Source organism: Pan paniscus, chromosome 5 (assembly GCF_029289425.2).
Source record: "Pan paniscus chromosome 5, NHGRI_mPanPan1-v2.0_pri, whole genome shotgun sequence".
Lineage (NCBI taxonomy): Eukaryota > Metazoa > Chordata > Mammalia > Primates > Hominidae > Pan > Pan paniscus.
Window position 1 is genome coordinate 56,993,953 of NC_073254.2, and position 20,523 is coordinate 57,014,475.

A 20,523-nucleotide genomic window follows, 5' to 3' on the forward strand; every position below is an offset into this window, starting at 1 on the left:
CCACACACTGTTCTGTCCATACAAATGGGAGCTGCACGTCAGCCCTGTCTCCTATCTGCCATCTTCCCTCACCAATTTTTTTGACTTCAACAATAAATCATCAGCCTAATGTAGGTGGGCTCTACCACTTACAGCAAGTGCACATTACTGTTCAGGTAAACCAAACTCAAATCATGGTGGAAGGTAAAAGGGAAGCAAGGCACATCTTCACAGGGCCAGAGAAGAAAGAAGAGAGCCAGAAATTATTATGTGAGATAATAAAATGTATTTATTGTATAAACTATTTCAAATTGGTTTTTCTGTTATTTGTAGATGAAAATATCATTTACAGGTTTCTTATTTATTTTTCTTATTTTATTGCATTGACTAGATCATCCAGTTTGGTGTTGTCTAGCAGCATGAAAGCAAGCATCCTTGTCCCATTCCTGAGGTAATAGGATTACCTCTAAATTCGCCACAAAGTATGGTGACAGCCATAGGTTTTTGGTAGGCCCCTTAATTAAGATAGGAAATTTCCCTTCTATAGCAAGCTACTGCAAGTCTTTTAAAAATCTTAACAGGGGTTAAATTTTGTCAATTTTTTTTAGCATTTATTGATATAATGAGGTGCTTTAATTTGTGCATGTAGCGAATTATATAAACTTTCTTTTTGCTTATTACTATTATTATTATTTTTTTTAGAGACTGGGTCTTACTATTTTGCCCAGACTAGTCTTGAACTCCTGGGCTCAAGCAATCCTCGGCCTCCCATAGTGTTGGGATTACAGGCATGAGCCACCTTGAGGGCCCAATGTATTTGTTTATATCAACATTCAGCTTTCTGTGCCAATAATGCTCCTGCAAACATTGTGAGTGTTCCTAAAACTCAGTGGATTTTCTGTAAGAAGTGTGGCAAGCACCAACCCCACAAAGTGACACAGTACAAGAAGGGCAAGGATTGTCTATATGCCCAGGGAAAACAGCCTTATGATGGGAAGCATAGTGGCTATGATGGACAGACTAAGCGGATTTTCCAAAAAAAGGCTAAAACTACAAAGAAGACTGTGCTAAGACTTGAGCGCGTTGAGCCCAACTGCATATCTAAGAGAATGCTGGCTATTAAGAGATGCGAGCATTTTGAACTGGGAGGAGATAAGAAGAGAAGGGGGGCCAAGTGATATAGTTCTGAGTATCATCTTTTGTTTTATTATGAAGACAATCAAATCTTGAGTTTATGTTAAAAAAAAAAGATTCAGTTACGATTCATACATGCAATCGAGTGATGTTTTTTAGGTAACTCTTAGTCTGTAATCCTCCCCGACCACACACACAAATACACACTTTCTTTTTTGCTTGGAATATATTTTTTGGGTCATTTGTTCTGTAGAATTTCCTGCAGTCTGGATTTTGCTGATTATCTTTCTGTGATAGTGTTTAACATGTTCCTCAGTTCCCTGTTTTTTTTTAATAGAAAGTGGCCAATAAGGGTTTTTTAAAAAAATTATTTCATTTCCATATTCATAAACTTGAGTATATTTGAAGTGTTTTAATCATTGCAATTATCATTTTTATTAATGCATGATTGTTGCATCTTTTGCCAGTAGGAGCCTCTTCAAGTTGTTTTCTAAGTAGTTTTGACACTTTCTGTAGTCTTCAGCTTTCTTGCCTCAGATATGACATGTTGGTCCAGGCTCCTCTTGTATATTTCTTGTCCCAGACCTGGAATCAGCCTTTTTTCAAGTGAACATTGATTCCATGTGTATGTGTGAAACGATGTTTAGAAACTATTATCTAGCTACCAGGGGTGCTGACTACTACTGGGTAGATCCACTTTCTAAACCTTCCTTGAATTCCATTTTATCTGATTTAAATATAATCACACATTTTTTCATTGAAATATCCTTTTCCGTCACTTTATTTTCAAACTTCTCAGATGATTTTGTTTTAGATGTGTCTCTTATAATGTTTAAGTTTTCAAACATCCAATCTAAAATTCTCCTTTTATCCATAGGCTTAACCCAATCATATTTAATGTGATATTGAGACATCTGAACTATTCCTCTCATTTTATTTGTCTTTTCTACTTCTGGATTTTTTAAATTTCCTTTTGTCTTTTGCAAAATTGGTGAGTTTTCTTCGTCTTATTTTGTCCTTCTCAAAATTTAAAACTTGCACCTGTTACTACTAGAAGTAGTTATCCTAACTTATATGAGTTTTACAATAAATTTTACTGATTTCTTCAATAAGATACTGCTTCGTGTATTTCTCTTCTTCTTGTTTGTTTTGTTTTGTTTTTGTTTTCTGGTTAAGTTCATTCTCTCTTAATTCATTGTGGATGGTAAATTTTCCAGATCCTTGAATATTTATAAATGTATTTTTTTTTTGCATTTACACTTAAATAATAGTTTAGATGGGTATAGAATTCTAGATTTGTGGCTGGGCGCGGTGGCTCACGCCCGTAATCCCAGCACTTTGGGAGGTCGAGGTGGGTGGATCACGAGGTCAGGAGATAAGACCATCCTGGCTAACACGGTGAAACCCTGTCTCTACTAAAAATACAAAAAATTAGCTGGGCGTGGTGGTGGGCGCCTGGAGTCCCAGCTACTCAGGAGGCTGAGGCAGGAGAATGGTGTGAACCCAGGAGGTGGAGCTTGCAGTGAGCCGAGATCACACTTCAGCCTGGGCGACAGAGAGAGACTCCGTCTAAAAAAAAAAAAAAATAGAATTCTAGGTTTGTAACCATGTTCTCTCAAAATATTGAAGATGTATTTATATTGCCTTCTTGTATGCAATGCATTTTTACTGAGAATTCTGATATTAGTCTTTGCAGAAAAAAATTTTAAAAATCTTTGGATGCTTTTAGAATTTCTCCTTACACTTGTTCTAAAATTTCACTGTGTGTATCTAAGTGTAGTCATTTCTATTCATCCTACTCAGTTTTCAACCTGAAGATTTGTGCTTTTATTCAACTCTGGAAATTTTTCTTTTAATATGTTTTTAATTTTTCCTCTCTCTCATATTTTCTGCTTTTATTTTCTTCTGGAATGTGAATTGATAGATTTGGGAGCTTCTGGTTCTACCCTCCATGTTTCTAAACATTTCTTTCATAATTTTTCTCTGTCCTGTTATACTACATTCTGGGAGAATGCCTCAGCTATTGTTTCCAGCTCAATAAACAGCTCTTCATCTGTATTGATTTTACCATTTCCCTCTCTTCTGAATACTTTTCACTTAATTGTCTTTTATCCCTGTGATGAAAGGTTCATTATACTTCTCTTAAAATCCCCTTCTGTGAGTTCTATGATCTGTTTCTCAGGTACTAGTCATTTGTTTCATTTTGTGCTTCTCTTTTACGATGTTTTAGTAATTCTTGGCTCTGTGCATATCTTTTCCTTTGAGATTCTCTGTTGCCCCAACTAAGGGAGCTATTTAATGCAGCCTTCTTCCAGCAACTGTGGAGGAAGATGATGGGGATGGGCCTATATGTAGCCTTCTGAGTCTGAAGAGACTGTTTCTTCTGGGTGTCAGCAGCCTACTAAGACATTGCCTAGGGACATAAGGATTTCCCCTCACTTCTGAGAGCAGAGATACCTCTGCTAGCCACTGCATGCACAAAGTAGAAAGTGGGAAGGGGCAGAAGTATCAGGCTTCTCCTACCCAAGTGTACAGTACTGGGTTAAAAATAGTAACCCTGCACAATTCATGTTCACCCAGAATCTTATTTGGAAATAGTGTCTTTACACAGAGACTTGGTGTCTGTGTCCAAATTACTATCTCTGTCTTCCCAGTGGGGAGAAGACCATGTGAAAACAGAGATTAGAGTGATGCATGCACAAGCCAAGCCATGCCAGAGACTGACAGTAACCACCTGAAACTAGAGCCTTCAGAGAGAGCAGGTGCCTGCTGACACCTTGATTTTGGACTTCCAGCCTTCAAAACTATAAGAGAATAAATATCTATTGTTTAAGCGTCCCAGTTTGTGGTACTTTGTGATGGATGCCCTAGGAAACTGATACACCAAGTAATCCTACCAATCACTCTTGCCCCACTCTCCACCCCATTTTTCATCTTTCCAATTTTTAACTGTAAGATTCTCAAGTTCATGATAATGTAGAAGCCTTTTCCATCTCTCTTGTAGGTGACAATAACAAATTGACCCCATATCACCCCCTACTTTTAGCCAAGAGAAAGAAATTTACCACAAGACAGTCTTTCCTACTTGGTGTACTTGCAGTTGAAACTCAGTGTTCCCTCCTAGACATCAGGTCATTGTGATTCAACTCTTTGAGTCTCAGATGATTCATCTAGAAAACAGGAATGATAATACTACCTCCTACCCAACAGAATTATCATGAAGATCCATAAAGATAAGTGTCTTCGTCCATTTTCTATTGCCTTTTTTTTTTTTTTTTTTTTTTTTTTTTGTCTCGCTCTGTCAGCCAGGCTAGAGTGCAGTAATGCCATCTCAGCTCACTGCAACTTCCCCCTTCTGGGTTCAAGCAATTCTCGTGGCTCAGTCACCTGAGTATCTGGGATTACAGGCAAGTGCCACCATGCCCAGCTAATTTTTGTATTTTTAGTAAGGAGGTTGTTTGCCAGGCTGGTCTCAAACTCCTGGCCACAAGTGATCCACTCACCTTGGCCTCCCAAAGGGCTGGAATTATAGGCGTGAGCTACCATGCCCAGCCCATTTTCTGTTGGTTATAACAGAATACCTGAATCTGGGTAATTTATAAAGAAAAAAAATATTTCTTATAGTTATGGAGGCTGAGAAGTCCAAGATCAAGGGGCCACATCTGGTGAGGGCCTTCTTGCTGGTGAGGACTCTGCAGAGCCCCAAGGTGGCATAGGGCATCACATGGCGAGGGGGCTGAGCATGCTAGTTCAGGTCTCTCTTCCTCTTCTAATAAAGCCACCAGTCCTACTCCCAGGATAGCCCATTAATCCATTAATCCACTGATCAACTAATCCCTTCATGAGAGCAGAGACCTCATAACCCAGTCACCTCTTAAAGACCCCCTCCTCAATATTGCCATGTTGGGGATTAAATTCCAACAAAGTTTTGGAGGAAATAAATATTCCAACCATAGCAATAAGTTTGGTAAAGCCTCTTGCAACAGAGCCTGACACAGAGTTGGGGCATTATATTTTCCTTATGCTAAGTGCCACTAAGATAATATTAGCAACTATGACACATATAGAAAGTAATACATGTCATCACAACTTTTGCACCGGTTACCCAATTCTGTGAAGATACCTTAAGAAAATAACATAAACTACTGAAACTTCTTTACGCTTGAAAAATGTTCATCATAGTAATCCTTTAAAAAAGACACTGGCAGTAACCTGAATAGCCAACAATGGGGGAGTGATTACATAAATCTGCATTTTCCAATGTATATATATTTTTTACTATGCAAATGTTCTTTATCAATTCATATATATAAATATACTTATAAAACTTGTAGTATTTTAAAATATTTTATAATTTCATTTTCTTTTTATTTAACAGACACATATAATGCTTATTATGTACCAGGCACTGTTCTAGGCATTGTTACAGGCACTTCAAAAATATTTAGAATATTACACTTATAAATATTAGCTCATTGATGTATGTTTTACAATTTTTTGTAAAATTTTTTATGTTTAAAAAAGTATTACAATTCTACAAAAAATATTAATTTAATATAATCCAATAATATTCATGTTATTAAGACAAAATTCAACTTTCTGTTTAACATGACACATACTTTAAATCAATTATGTAAGACAAAATATAATTTGTGATTTACATTTTGAAATGGAATTGTTTATTATGGTTAGTTTAGGGACCAAGCCTATATTCAGTATAGATTAAAAGTAACTACATGCAGCTGGGCGAGGTGGCTCATGCCTGTAATCCCGACACTTTGTGAGGCTAAGGCCAGCCTGGCTAACATGGTGAAATCTCGTTTCTACTAAAAATACAAAAATGGCCGGGCGCTGTGGCTCACGCCTGTAATCCCAGCTCTTTGGGAGGCCGAGGTGGGCGGATCACGAGGTCAGGAGATGGAGACCATCCTGGCCAACATGGTGAAACCCCATCTCCACTAAAAAAAATATATATATACAAAAAAATTAGCCGGGCGTGGTGGCGGGCGCCTGTAGTCCCAGCTATTCCGGAGGCTGAGGCAGGAGAATGGCGTGAACCCGGGAGGTGGAGCTTGCAGTGAGCCGAGATCGTGCCACTGCACTCCAGCCTGGGCGACAGAGCGAGACTCCGTCTAAAAAAAAAAAAAAAAAAAATTAGCTGGGCGTGGTAGCACACGCCTGTAACCCCAGCTTCTCTCGAGGCTGAGGCATAAGAATCACTTGAACTCAGGAGGCAGAGGTTGCAGTGAGCCAAGATCAAACCACTGCACTACAGCCTGGGCTACAAAGTAAGACTCTGTCTCTAAAATAAAATAAAAGTAACTACATGCTATGGCAGTCAAATGGACAAAAGCTATTGTGATTGCCTAGTGTTTAGAATTTTTGCATTTTAGCTTAAAATATCAACTTTTTTAAATTAAAAATTTATTTTCACATCAGATGAGTAATGTGCTGATGTCATAACAAGGAAGTTTGAAGGAGTCACATCTCACATATTAGCATGAAAACCCAATCATCACCCTTATGAATCACAAACGGATCTCAACTGTTTTATTTTTGGAGATTTTATGTTTTGTTTCAAAACAAAGAGATGAGGGATTTCAGGCTGTCATTTGCAAACAATTTTCTACAAGTACATTTGGAAGTGGAATTGGGGTATGGATAATCATTATTCCCAGTAAATGAATTGTTCCTTGCTATAGTTTGAATGTGTCCCCTAAATTTCTTTCTTTCTTTCTTTCTTTTTTTTTTTTGAGACACGTCTCACTCTGTCATCCAGGCTGGAGTGCAGTGGTGCAATCTCAGCTCACTGCAACCTCCACCCTCCCGAGTTCAAGCAATTCTCCTGCCTCAGACTCCTGAGTAGCTGGGATTACAGGCACCCACCACTATGCCTGACTAATTTTTGTATTTTTAGTAGAGATGGGGTTTCACCATGTTGGCCAGGCTTGTCTCGAACTCCTGACTTCAAGTGGTCCACTTGCCTTGGTCTCCCAAAGTACTGGGATTACAGGCGTGAGCCACCGCACCCGGCCAGCATAATGTTTTTAAGGTTCATCCGTGTTATAGCATGAGTCCGTGTGGAATTTATAACAGTCCAATAGACTTCTTAGGTGTTAGTCCCCAGTGTGTTGTGCTGAGCGGGGTATGGACTGAGGCACTGGCTTATCATCTCCACTAACCCTGTGTGTATCCACATGACACATACCCAGAGGCTCTCATGCTGCTCAGCTTTAAAGGGGCAATGTTTCAAATTAAAAACTGAGCTACTTTTTATTTTTTGAAATTAAAACAAATGCCATTGCTGTCTTTGACAATATGACCCCCCTGGAAAGATGTTCATGAATCCTCTAGAGAATCACGAGCACCTTATGGGACCCCCATGAGGTGGACCTTTTTGCAGCCATTAGATGTGACGCTCATGAAGACAAAATCTACGAGAAAAATGTTTATGATCTAATGTCACAGGGGAAAGTGTAATACGAGGTCATAGTATGCTATGAAAATTAGAGGAAGACCATTTAAAACTGCGTAAAGACACTTCTGATAAGAAGACAGAAAGGGAATGTACAAAATAATAACAATACCATGCTGGATGGTAGAACCATGGGTACATTTTTTTCCTTCCTGAACTTTCCAAAGATCTGTAATGTGCTTATATTACTTTCATAATTTAAACAATGATCACTGGCCTTGAGCAGCTTTTTGCTCAAGTCAACCTTGGTTCAAGCCATCACAAAAGTACATGCAGACCCTCATGTATCAATAGATAGGAATCTTTAAGTTAAATGATTGGAAAATTACACAGGAACCACTTTCTAATGTTCACTTTGGAAAGATAACTGCCATTGGCTTGCCTTTTAGAGGACAGCTTCTTTTAATGAGGCCCTTTTTGTACTTCATTAATCCACCCCCAACGGCCTTTAATTAGACCAAATTCTGTTTCCCACACACTTCTTTAAACAAAAGAACAGTACATTCATGTAATGTACCAGGCCACCTATTTAGCCCACCTGTTTTAATGTGTTGGGAAGGACATTGGCTTGGTTGTTCAGGAGGTCTGAGGTCTAACCGTAGCTGTGTGGACTCTGGCAAGTGAAACTCCCTTCTGAACTTTTTTCTTTCTCATCTGTTCCATGTGAATGGGAGTCCTGACTTCTATGGAGCTCTAAGTGAGATGGAAATTCTCAGCTCCTTAAATGATCTCTGTATTTCTCATAAGTAGACATACTCAGGCTGAAAAGCAGGAAAGTAAAAGTGTGATCAAAAGGCTGGAAAGCAGGAAAGGGAAGTGTGATCAAAAAGGGTTCACATGAAAATAAGCAAGACAGGAGAGAAAGCACCGGAGGGTGAACCTCAGGAGACCTGAATTCTACTCCCAGCTCTGCCACTGGTCACTGGCAATCCTGAGTTAGTCATTTCCCTTCTTTAGGGCTCAGTTTCTTCTTCTGTGAAATTAGGTGACAGGTCCAAGGCCCCTCCGGTCACAAATTCTTTTTTTTTTTTTTTTGAGATAGAGTTTCACTCTTATTGCCCAGGCTGGAGTGCAATGGCGCGATCTCAGTTCACCACAGCCTTCACCTCCTAGGTTCAAGTGATTCTCCTGTCTCGGCCTCCCAAGTAGCTGCGATTACAGGCATGTGCCACCACGCCCGGCTAATTTTGTATTTTTAGTAGAGGCGGGGTTTTTCCATGTTGATCAGGCTGGTCGTGAACTCCCGACATCAGGTGATCTGTCCACCTTGGCCTCCCAGAGTGCTGGGATTACAGGCATGAGCTACTGAGCCCGCCCCCTCCCTCCCTCCCGTCACAAATTCTATTAATATGTGATGCTATATCATAGGACAAGGATTGCCTATTTAGCCTCACTTGGTTCTTACAGGACCTCTTTGTTATTCAAAGGACTCAGCAAAATGTTGACTTTTTAATCTTTTAATTCATTCTCCCGTCATCTGTGAAGTAAATCAGAGGAGAAAATCCAGATCAACATTCCCATTTAAGCCAGTTTCTTGAGGCTGATACTTAACAAACAATAAACTGATGAATCATGAGATGGCCTTGGAAAATATTAGACACTTAAATCTTCTCAACATTTTTCAGGAAATAGGCTGTAAATGGGGGAAGAAAAAAATGTAAATGTGTTCAAGATGGGGAATTGTCTTAAATAAAAATAACTACATTTTATTTTTAAATTAAAAAAAAATACTTCCCCTGCAAGAACACTTAGGATGAGAACAAAAATACTATTAGGGTTTTTTTTCTTTAGAACTCACAGCCAACTCTTGCTAAACAGAGCATTTTGGAAAATTTGCATCATGGCTGCAGATTCAGGCAAGGAGAGTGGTTGGGATGGGTGACTTTTCCAGCCACTTTCCCAGTTAGTTGGTTTCCCTGATGGTGACACTCTGCTGTAAAACCAAATGCCACAATCATCAGGGGAAGGTGTGGGGTAAAAGCATGGAGGTGGCAACATTTATCTTCCGGCTCGGTACCTGGTTGTCTCCTGCGGTGGCAACTCCTCTAAAAAGGTGCCCACTAAGGCCAGGCGCGGTGGCTCACGCCTGTAATCCCAGCACATTGGGAGGCCGAGACGGGCAGATCATGAGGTCAGGAGATCAAGACCATCCTGGCCAACATGGTGAAACCTCGTCTCTACTTAAAAAAAAAAAATACAAAAAATTAGCCGAGCGTGGTGGCAGGCGCCTGTAGTTCCAGCTACTTGGGGGGCTGAGGCAGGAGAATATTGTGAACCCGGGAGGTGGGCTTGCAGTGAGCCGAGATCGTGCCACTGCACTCCAGCCTAGGCAACAGAGCAAGACTCTGTCTCAAAAAAAAAAAAAAAAAAAAGGTGCCCACTACACCCATAATCCTTTTTGTTTCTTTCTTTTTTTCCACACAGTCAAAGCTTTTTCCCAGGACAAAACTTCTAAGTGTATTGTTCAGATCTATAAGTGATCGAGCATGTCCTACATGGCGTTATATGTTCCCAATGTTGATAAGCTTCTACAGGATTCAAAGGCAGAATTTTCCAGCTACAGTTACAGTCACCAGCCTGGGTTGAGATAGCATGGGGATGTGAGAGGAAGGGGTGTTTCTAGGGTCTATCCATCAGGGTTCAGTTGCAGAAACCACTAGGGCTAACTTAAACAAATGATTCCTTGACAAGAGAAATAGGTACTTAAAAAATTGTTTGAGGGGCTGTAGGAAGAGCCCTACGGTGACCTTCCAAGAATGACTCCCCAAAACAAGATGGCAGAAGTGGCCCATAAGGGAGCTGCTTCTTCTGTCACTACAATATGTTGGAGAATCAGGAAATACCAGAAATACTAGGATCACATCGTTCCTGACACCCACAAAGCTAAGAACCAGACACTGGGACTCTTCCCACTTCTGTCACAGAACTCCATTTATCTCCACACATGTGCATGCCAGGAGAATGACAGAGAATAGCAGAACTGTGGCCCCCACCTTATATCTGCCTTCCAAACCCCCAAGTGAGTTTCCTTGATGGACTCAGAACTCAGCTCTAAAGGAGTCTAGGAAATTAATAGTCTTTCTCTTTTTATCTGAAGCATTTAGCAAGGCATATTAGCGGAAAAATTACCCCCACTTGTTTCTGCCCTGGAATCCTATAAAAGTTGATCAACCTTGGGAACATATAACCCATTGTAGGGTATTCTCAACCACTTATAGCTCAGAACAACGCATTTCAAAGTTTTGCTGGGAGTCGGAATGGAGTTGAGTGGGCCTATCTGTAATATTTGTCATGGAGTGGGGAAAAACACAATTCCCCCTAGGCCCCTTAAGGTTCACTATGATACACCAAAGCCAGCCCTGAACATCATCATGTGTATAAGAAGAATCTATGCAAAGTGTAAGACCTTCTGGTGGGGGAGGACTCTGAGTACAGAATATAAATCACTCTTGGCTTCCCAGAGCTTACGCTGACTCATTTGAGAAACAGAAAAAGTGACTGGCAGGCCAACATATACATACACATGCATATAATATACATATATGCACACACATATATATAAAACTTTTGAAAAAAATGCACTAGGGAATTTATTATTTGCATATTTTAAAAATCTACCTTAGATAGCATCAGTTTGTAGAGGCTAGGGACATGTTCAATTCCAACATTTATTGAGGGCTGACTGAGTACCAGCTGAGGGCTAGATACATCCATGTGTGCTTTTCCATTTAGTCTTCATAATATGTGAATGTAGAATTCCAGAAGCATGAGATAGCTAGACACATAGATATCCTTGGATATATAAAACAGTTATTAGATTTCCCTGTCTGGGAAATTTAGGGATAGAAACTGAGTATGTGTGTAGATGATGCATTTATCTTTATTGAGAAAGTGAGCATTGAGAGGAAGGTGCACTCATTTAGAGAAGATGTCGGATTTCCAAAATCAGACATGTGGGGAATAAATATGTGTAGCTCACATGGCATTGCACTGCTGATGATCATCTTAACTATAATTTAATGGTTAGATTATAATTTAATGGTGTTATGAATGCAGTGTTATGACCTCGGCATACTGCCTGGTTGGTGTGTGCCTGTGTATGCACACTTGTGTGTCTTGGGGAGGGGGAAGTTCTGTTTCAGAAGTCACCAAAAAGAAAGTTATTCTTCTACTTAAGAGGAAGCAGTAAAACACTAACCCACTGACACAACACATCACAAAACACAGAACACAGAAGTAGCTGGTCAGAACTCTCATATTCAAAGGCAGATCTTCCATCTCCAGCAGCCAAAGACTTAAGCCATGTTCCGGGTAAAGTAACAAGAGGAAGGTGTTTTTCGGAACCCTCCTGAGGAAATCAAAGGCTTTTGGGGGGCAATTGAATGGGTAAGGATTCTGTATTTATAGGTAGAATGTGTCCAAGATGGATGGAGGAAGACCTCCTGATTTGGGAGGTAAGTCTTGCCACCAGGTGGCACACACTATTGTCTTTCTTGTTCTTTTTTATTTCCTTAATTTTCTATATTGATAGTAATAATAATAATGGTATCTACTGAGTTTTGTTTTTGTTTTTGTTTTTGTTTGAGACAGAGTCTTGCTCTGTCACCCAGGCTGGAGAGCAGTGGCGCGATCTCAGCTCACTGCAACCTCTGCCTGCTGGATTTAAGCAATTCTCCTGCCTCAGCCTCCTGAGTAGCTGGGATTACAGGCACATGCCACCACACCCAGCTAATTTTTGTATTTTTAGTAGAGACAGGGTTTCGCTATTTTGGCCATGCTGGTCTTGAACTCCTGACCTCAGGTGATCCACCTGCCTCCGCCTCCCAAAGTGCTGGGCTTATAGGCGTGAGCCACCGCTCCTGGCTACTGAGTTCTTATATATGTGTTTGGTATTTACTACCTCATTTAATAGGCATGTCATTGTTCTCATTTTACAGACAAGAGAAGGACACTTAAAGAGTTTACCAAAGCCATAGAAAAAATAACCATGGACTCCAGGATTTAAACCTAGGTCTGTCCCCAGAGCCTGAGCTTTTAACCACCATTGAGGTCCTAGCATCAGGACCGAGTCAACCAAACTACTGTGGAAGTAGGCCCAGTTCTAGCACAAATACAGAGAAGATGTGGAATAAAGTATAATCCAAATAAATCTCCAGGTGCTAGGAATGAAGAGAACATCAAAGGCAGAGCAGCTAGCTGAGCTGATGTCATAGTAGCCCAGAAGAATATGGATCTGGAGTTAGGGCCGGGGGCTAATACCCATGAGAGGACAGGAGGAAGGCAGTGAGCCCTGCATAAAATTGAAGGCCTTGAGCTGGCATGGTGGCACATGCCTGTAGTCCTAGCCACTTGGGAGGCTGAAACAGGAGGACCGCTTGAGCCCAGGGGTTTGAGGCCAGTCTGGGCAACATAGTGAGACTCCGTATCTTAAAATAAATAAATAAATAAGGCCTTGTGGCACTCTTCCCCCCTTAAATGGAGATAGAAAAACTGGACATGGGCCCTGGGAATCAGCCAGGAAGCTCACCATTTGTTTAAGGTCTGGAACATGAGGGTGAAAATGTCATCCAGAGAAACCTAAACCCTGGGCCTATGCCATGTGCATAGGAGTGAGGGCCATTGACACACTCAGCATTCTGGCAGAAGCAAATGTGTGAATCATCTCCGCGGAGAAAATGTTACTACTCAAGAGTTTCAAGGATTCCCATTGGGAGAAACAACCTGCTGAAGACAAGTTCACAGTAAAAAATTACAAACACCCTACTATGCTGGTGAGAGTCAAATCCTGTCTAAGATTTAAAGAGTGAAAAATAGGTTGGACTGGAAAAAGAAAGAAAAGAAAAAGCAACTGTCAATTCAAGCCAGAAAGAAGACAGACATAAAGAAAGCCAGCTGCAAAGTTCACAGGAACATTGCTTCCCCCAAAGTCAGTCGGCAGCTGTAAAATGCCATAAAGATCCCCTCTTTGAGCGATGACTGCTTTCCTACCAAACTCCCAGACAGCTTTGCCATACCCACCTATTGCTGGTTAGCCAATTGCTGAGCTACTGCTGCCTCATGGCAGCACCCAATACCTACTTAATCCCCACTTCCCTTAACCGACCCCACCCCCAACCAGAGTAGGAGCAACCAATCCAGAACTGATGCCTACTTCCCTTAGAATCTTCAGAATCCTTCAGCAGCTTCCTGTCTTCCCTATTTGGAGCGACACTCCACATTTCCCCCGGAGTGGCCTCCCTTGCTGGACTGAGTTAATAACTAATTTGGTCAGACTACAGACTGGCTCCTGATGCTCCGTGGTGATTAGATTTTTATCAGTAGAGAGTTAGCATATGCAACAAACAGAAAAATTGGCACTTAACCAAAAGTCAATAGAGAATCTAGAGGATGCTATAAATAATAAGTTGATTTTAAATGATTAAAGAAATGATGGTGATAATAATAATGATAGCAAACATATAATGCTGTTCTAAGGGCTTCACAAAATATTAACTCATTCAATCCTTACAAAGCTCCTGTGAAGTAGGTACTATTGCTTTCTCTCTTTTACAGATGAGATATTAGGAAATTTGCTCATGGTTACCACAAGCTATTAGAGTGGCAGAGCTGAGATTTGAACCCACGCAGTTTAGTTCCAGAGCATATGCAACTAATCACTACAAATTAAAAAGCAACAGGACACTATTAAATAAAAGTAGGCCAATTTGAAGGAAGAACCAAATCAAACTTCCAGAAATGAAAAATAGAGTCACTCATTCATTCATTCGTCAAATATTTATTGAGCTCATACAATGTGCCAGACACACAGAGGCTCTAAGGATATTGCAGTGAACAAACCAGACAAAAATCCTTGTCCTAGTAGAGTTTACTTCTTTTTTTTTTTTTTTTTTTTTTTTTTTTTTTTTTTTTTGGAGATGGTGTCTCGCTCTGTCACCCAGGCTGGAGTGCAATGGCACAATCTCGGCTCACTGCAACCTCCGCCTCCCAGGTTCAAGCGATTCTCCTGCCTCAGCTTCCTGAGTAGCTGGGATTACAGATGTGTGCCACCACACCCGGCTAATTTTTGTATTTTTAGTAGAGATGGGGTTTTGCCATTTTGGCCAGGCTAGCCTCAAACTCCTGACCTCAGGTAATCTGCCTGCCTCGGCCTCCCAAAGTACTGGGATTACAGGCATGAGCCACCATGCCTGGCAGAGTTTACATTTTAATGAAGAAGACACAATAAATATAATGCGTAGCATGTTAGGTAGGGATAAGTGCTACACAGAAAAAATAAAGTAGGGAAGGGGGATATGAAACATCAAAAAGGGGGTTAAGGCCATGTGTGGTGATGTGCACCTGTAGTCTCAGCTACTGGGGAGGCTGAGGTGGGAGGATCACTTGAGCCTGGGAGGTCGAGGCTGCAGGTGCCACTGCACTCCAGCCCGGGTGACAGAGTGAGACCCTGTCTCAAAAAAAAAAAAGAAAACAGAAAACAGAGGGGACAGGGCGGTTGAAATTTTAGATAGGGCGTCTGAGAAAGCCTCACTGAGAAAGTGATTTTTATTCCACTCCTGAAAAAGTGAGACAGCAAGCCAAATTGGTATATGGGGAAGAACTTTTCAGGCAGAGGAAGCAGCCAGAACAAAGGGCCTGAGTGGGGAACATGCCTGGTGTTTTTAAGTCACAGCAAGGAGCCTTGCTTGCTGTGTGGCTAGAAGTAGAGTGTGTGTGTGTGTGTGTGTGTGTGTGTGTGTGTGTGTGTGTGTGTGAGAGAGAGAGAGAGCGAGAGAGAAAGTAATGGGAGATGAGTTCATGACATAACAGGGAGCCAAATCATGCAGGGGCTTGCAGGCCACACTGAAGACTTTGATTTTACTCCAATGACAAGGGAGCCACTGGTGGGTTCTGAGCAGAAGGACATAAGGATCTGACTAACTTTCACAGCATCACTCTGGCAGCCATATTGAGAATAAAGTGTAGGTAGACCAGCCAGGAGACTACTGCAATAATCCAGGCAAGAAATGATGGTGACTTGGACCAGATCTATTTTTAGGTAAAACCCATAAGATTTCCAGTATTTGCAGTGTGAGACAAAGAGGAGTTAAAGGTTTTTAAACTGAGCATCTGTAATATCTGAATACCACCTGTAATCTCATTAAATGAGATAGGAAAAATGGCAGGGTTTGGGAATGAAGATCAGGAGCTCCATACTTCCAAGTGGAGATATCTCCTAGCCAGCTAGGTATAGAGGTCTGGAGTTTAGGGGGGAAATCTGAACTAAAGACATAAATTTGAAAATTATCAGCATGTCTGTGGTATTTGAAGTCATAAGACTCATGACTTCATCTGGAAAGTGGTTGAGATTGTAAAAAAGAGAAGAGGTCCAAGGACTGAGCCCTGGGGATTTCATCATTAGGAAGTAAGGAAGATGAAGAGGAACCAGCAAATGAGACTGAAACAGAACAACCAGAAATACAGGAAGAAAACCAGATGACAATGGTGTCTTCAAAGCCAGATGAAGGAAGTTATTAAGGTGTAAAAGCCAATAGATGGGTTAAACAGAAAATTAGGCCCAGATGAAGACAAAATTAGTAAATTCAAAGTTAGAAGAACAACGGAAAATTTAAAAAGAGTGATTAAGAGAAATGGAGGAAAAAGAGATTCAACATGCATTTAGTGAGCATCCCTGCAGAAAAGAAGAGGGAATATGAAAAAAGCAATCTTCAAAGAGGAGAATATCTAAGAATTTTCTATAATAAAATTTAAAAAGACGTGAGTGTTATCAGCTGGTGGGTTGGTTTCCCTGGGAAGTAGACTGGGACACAGATTAGCACACAGGAGGCTTATCAGGGAGAGCTCTTGGGATCAGCACCAGTGTAGGGGGTGGAAGCAGGACTGGGCAGAGGGAGAGGGTGAGTTATGATGGAGTCTCAACTAAGACTTCAGCCACCTCATGAAAAGAATGACCTGGTTTGCCCAGGACTTGGAAGTTTCCTAGGATGTGGAAATTTCAATGCTAAAGCCAGGATAGTCTCTGGCAAACTAGGATGAGTTGATCATCCTACCACGGGGAACTCTGAGACTAAGATGGAACTTTAGAATTGTCCACCATGGGGATGAGAAGACTGGTTCTTTGTAGTCCTGCATCAACCAATCACTGGATGCAGCCTGTCTCCAGGAAGTAGTGTGACCCTGTGAGTAAAGCAGCACTATTCAGCCGAGAGCAATTCCTGTAGAGGACTGACATTTCTGACATTTGAGCATTGTCTCCTAGAAGCAGCCCCAGCTCCCAGTACCCAGCATCTGGAGGATTAGGTCCTTTAGTCTGGAAGAGAGATTTGGGTAGTGCAGGATTATATCTCCCATAATGAGTCTTTCTTTTGACAGTTCTCAAAAGAAGATGTACAAATGGCCAACAAACATACGAAAAAATACTGAACATCACTAATTATCAGGGAAATGCAAATCAAAGCCACAATGAGATACCACCTTACTCCTACAAGAATGGCTATAATTTAAAAAATTAAAAAATAATAGATGTTGGCATGGATGTGGTGAAAACGGAACACTTTTACACTGCTGGTGGGAAAGTAAACTAGTTCAACCACTATGGAAAACAGTATGGAGTTTCCTTAAAGGACTAAAAGTAGATCTACCTTTTGATCCAGAAATCCCACTACTGGGTATCTACCCGGAGGAAAATACATCATTATATGAAAAAGACACTTGTACACACATGTTTATAGCAGCACAATTTGCAATTGCAAAAATATGGAACCAGCCCAAATGCCCACCAATCAACAAGCAAATAAAGAAAATGTTAAATAAATATATATATGTATACACACACCATGGACTACTACTCAGCCATAAAAAGGAACAAAATAATGGCATTTGCAGCAACTTGGATGGAGTTGCAGACCATTATTCTAAGTGAAGTAACTCAGGAATGGACATTGTATGTTCTCATTTGTAAATGGGAGCTAAGCTATGAGGATGCAAAAGCATAAGAACAATACAATGGACTTTGGGGACCAGGGGGAAGGGAGGGAGGGCATGAGGGATAAAAGACTACACATTGGGTACAGTGTACACTGCTCAGGTGATGGATGCACCAAAATCTCAGAAATCACCACTAAAGAGCTTATCTATGTAACCAAACATCCCTGGTTCCCCCCAAAAACCTATTGAAATTAAAAACAAGAAGAAGACTTGAAAGGATCAAACTGTGTTTTAGTCATTTAACTCTGTCCCAGAGCAAAGCTTGAGACATTTATAAGAATATGAAAACATCCAGCATCTAACAAGGTAAAACACACAATGTCTGACATCCAATCAAAACTTACTAGGTCTGCAAAGAAGTAGGAAATTATAATCCATAAGAGTGAGAAAAATCAATTAATAGAACCATATTGAGAAACAGCACAGATGACAGAATTAGTAAATAAGAACATTGAAAGTTATTGTAAGTATATTTCACATGATTGAGAAGCTAGAGGAAAGACTGAGCATGTTAAGTAGAGACATGGAAGACATAAAAAAGGCCCAAATTGAACCTCTAGAGATGAAAACCATAATGTCTGAGATAAAATGTCACTGTGTGGCCTAAACAGCAGATTAGACACTACAGGAGTTAATAGAACTCATCAGAAAGATGTAACAATCAGAACCACCATGTACCTAACAGTAAAGCCTCAAAGTCAAAGTGTATTAAGCAGAAATTAACAGATCCAAAGGAGAATTTGATAACTTCACAATCATAGTGGAAGATTTTAATATTGCTTTATCAATATTTGATAGTAAAAAAGTGAGATTTTAAATAAAATATATACTTTTAAACATTTTAAATAAAAATCCAAAGTAAGCACAAATTGGCATTGAAGGTCTACAACCTCATGTACTGAGACATTTGTCATCTACCATGAGCTACTTTAGGGCAGGAACTGTGTCCTGTTTAGGATTGAATCTCCAGGGCCCAGCATGGGGCCTGACACTTTTTAGATTATCAATAAGTAAATACTTATACATTCTAAATAATAAGTGAATTCTAAATAAGTAGCTAAAGCATTAGTAAGTCTACAGAAGAATTAAGTGGGCAGTTAAACAGTTTGAATTAATGGAGATGTATACAACTGTACCCAATAGCAAATAGAGCATACATATTTATTTCAAAAACATGAGAACAACTAAAATAGTCAACCATACAGTAACCATTAGACAATGAAAATTTTGCTGTCATGCAGTTGCAGGCGACTCTAACTGTAACTGATGTTTTCTTGCTATATAAGCAGTGAATTCAGATACTTTTAATGGTTCTTGCAAGTATAGTTATTTTATTTTCTGGGAAGTTGAGGAGGGGGCAACACTTCCTTCCTCCCATTCTTCATGCTGACAAGCTAATATGACTTCATAATCAGACAATAAAAACAAAAATCTTGATACAAGGACCTGACAGAACAGCAAGAAGCGTTGTGGAACTCAATACAGCAGGTCCAAGAAGTGACTTAACAAAATCTCACAATCAGAGAATGTTAGAATTCAGCCCAAATCTCTGTATTGATCATCACCTTATTAAGAAGACGAGATATGAACTGTAAAATTATACTATACTGATTGTATAATAAACAGACATTCAGTTTTCAGCTCATATGTTGTTTCTATAAACTCCCCTGTCAAAAAGTGCATTCAAGTACATACTGCTATAGTTAGATATCTGGGTTGATTGAGCCCTATCTGATGATAGGCAGGACTCTCATGCCCAAGGAGATGAAATAAAATAGACATCAGTCTCATGGAAGATTTCTTCTTTTTTTATAACAGTTTTATTGAGATGTAATTCATATGCCATACAGTTCATCCATTTAAAATGTACGATATGATGTTTTTAGTATATTCACAGAGTTTTAAATCATCAACACAATCAATTTTAGAATATTTTCATTACCCCTGAAAGAAATTTTGTACCCATTTGTCCCATTAGCCATCATTCTTCATTGCCCACAACCCTAGGCAAACACTAATCTACTTTGTGTCTCTATAGATTTGCCTATTCTGCATATTTCATATAAATAGAATAATATACTATGTGGTCTTTGTGATTGGCTTCTTTCACTGAACATTTTCAAGGTTCATCCATGTTGCAGCAGGTATCAGTACTTCATTCCTTTTTATCAAATAATAGCCCATTGTATAGATAATACCACATTTTATTTATCCATTAATCAATTGATAGACATTTGAGTTGTTCCTACTTTTCAGCTATTATGAATAGTGTTGCTACAAGGAATTCCTGTATAAGTTCTTGTGGAGACATAGGTTTTCATTTCTTTGGGTTGTATAGCTAGTAGTGAAATTGCTGGGTCATATGATAAACCTATGTTTCACACTTTGAGGAAATGCCAGATTGTTTTCCAAAGCAGCTGCACCATTTGACATTCTCATCAGCAGTGCAGAGTTCCAATTTCCCCACATCCTTGTCAATATTTGTTATTATGTCTTTTTAAATTATAGCTATCCTATTTCATTGTGGTCTAAATATTGCTTTAATGGGAGCTTCTTATTCTTTTTCTTTTTCTTTTTTTTTTTTTTTTTTTTTTTTTTGAGACAGGATTTTGCTCTGTCACCCAGGCTGAAATACAGTGGTTTAATCACGGCTCACTGCAGCCTCAACCTGCAGGATTCAAGTGATCTTCCTACCTCAGCCTCCCAAATAACTGGGATTGCAGGCATGCACCACCACACATTGCTGATTTTTTTTTTTTTCTTTTTTTTGAGAAGAAGTCTCACTGTGTTGCCAGACTGGAGTGCAGTGGTGCAATCTCGCCTCACTGCAACCTCCACCTCCCTCCGCCTCCTAGGTTCAAGTGATTCTCCTGCCTCAGCCTCCGAGTAGCTAGGACCATAGGCACGCGCCACCACCCCCAACTAATTTTTTTTTTTTTTTTTAGTAGAGA

At 40.0% G+C, this 20,523-nt stretch overlaps 1 protein-coding gene and 1 non-coding gene across 2 annotated transcripts; one reads left to right on the forward strand and one right to left on the reverse strand.

Moving 5' to 3' along the window:
* Positions 1 to 398: 398 nt before the first annotated feature.
* On the forward strand, positions 399 to 1,285 carry LOC117974301 (large ribosomal subunit protein eL42-like). Its single transcript, XM_034963349.3, has 2 exons — positions 399 to 430; positions 785 to 1,285. The coding sequence occupies exons 1-2, from the start codon at positions 399 to 401 to the stop codon at positions 1,155 to 1,157; spliced, it is 405 nt and encodes a 134-aa protein (XP_034819240.2). The 3' UTR covers positions 1,158 to 1,285.
* A 5,261-nt stretch (positions 1,286 to 6,546) lies between these two features.
* LOC112440275 (small nucleolar RNA U13) lies at positions 6,547 to 6,653 on the reverse strand. The gene has a single exon (XR_003028450.1). It is a non-coding gene; the product is annotated as a small nucleolar RNA U13 (small nucleolar RNA).
* Between the last annotated feature and the right edge of the window lie 13,870 nt (positions 6,654 to 20,523).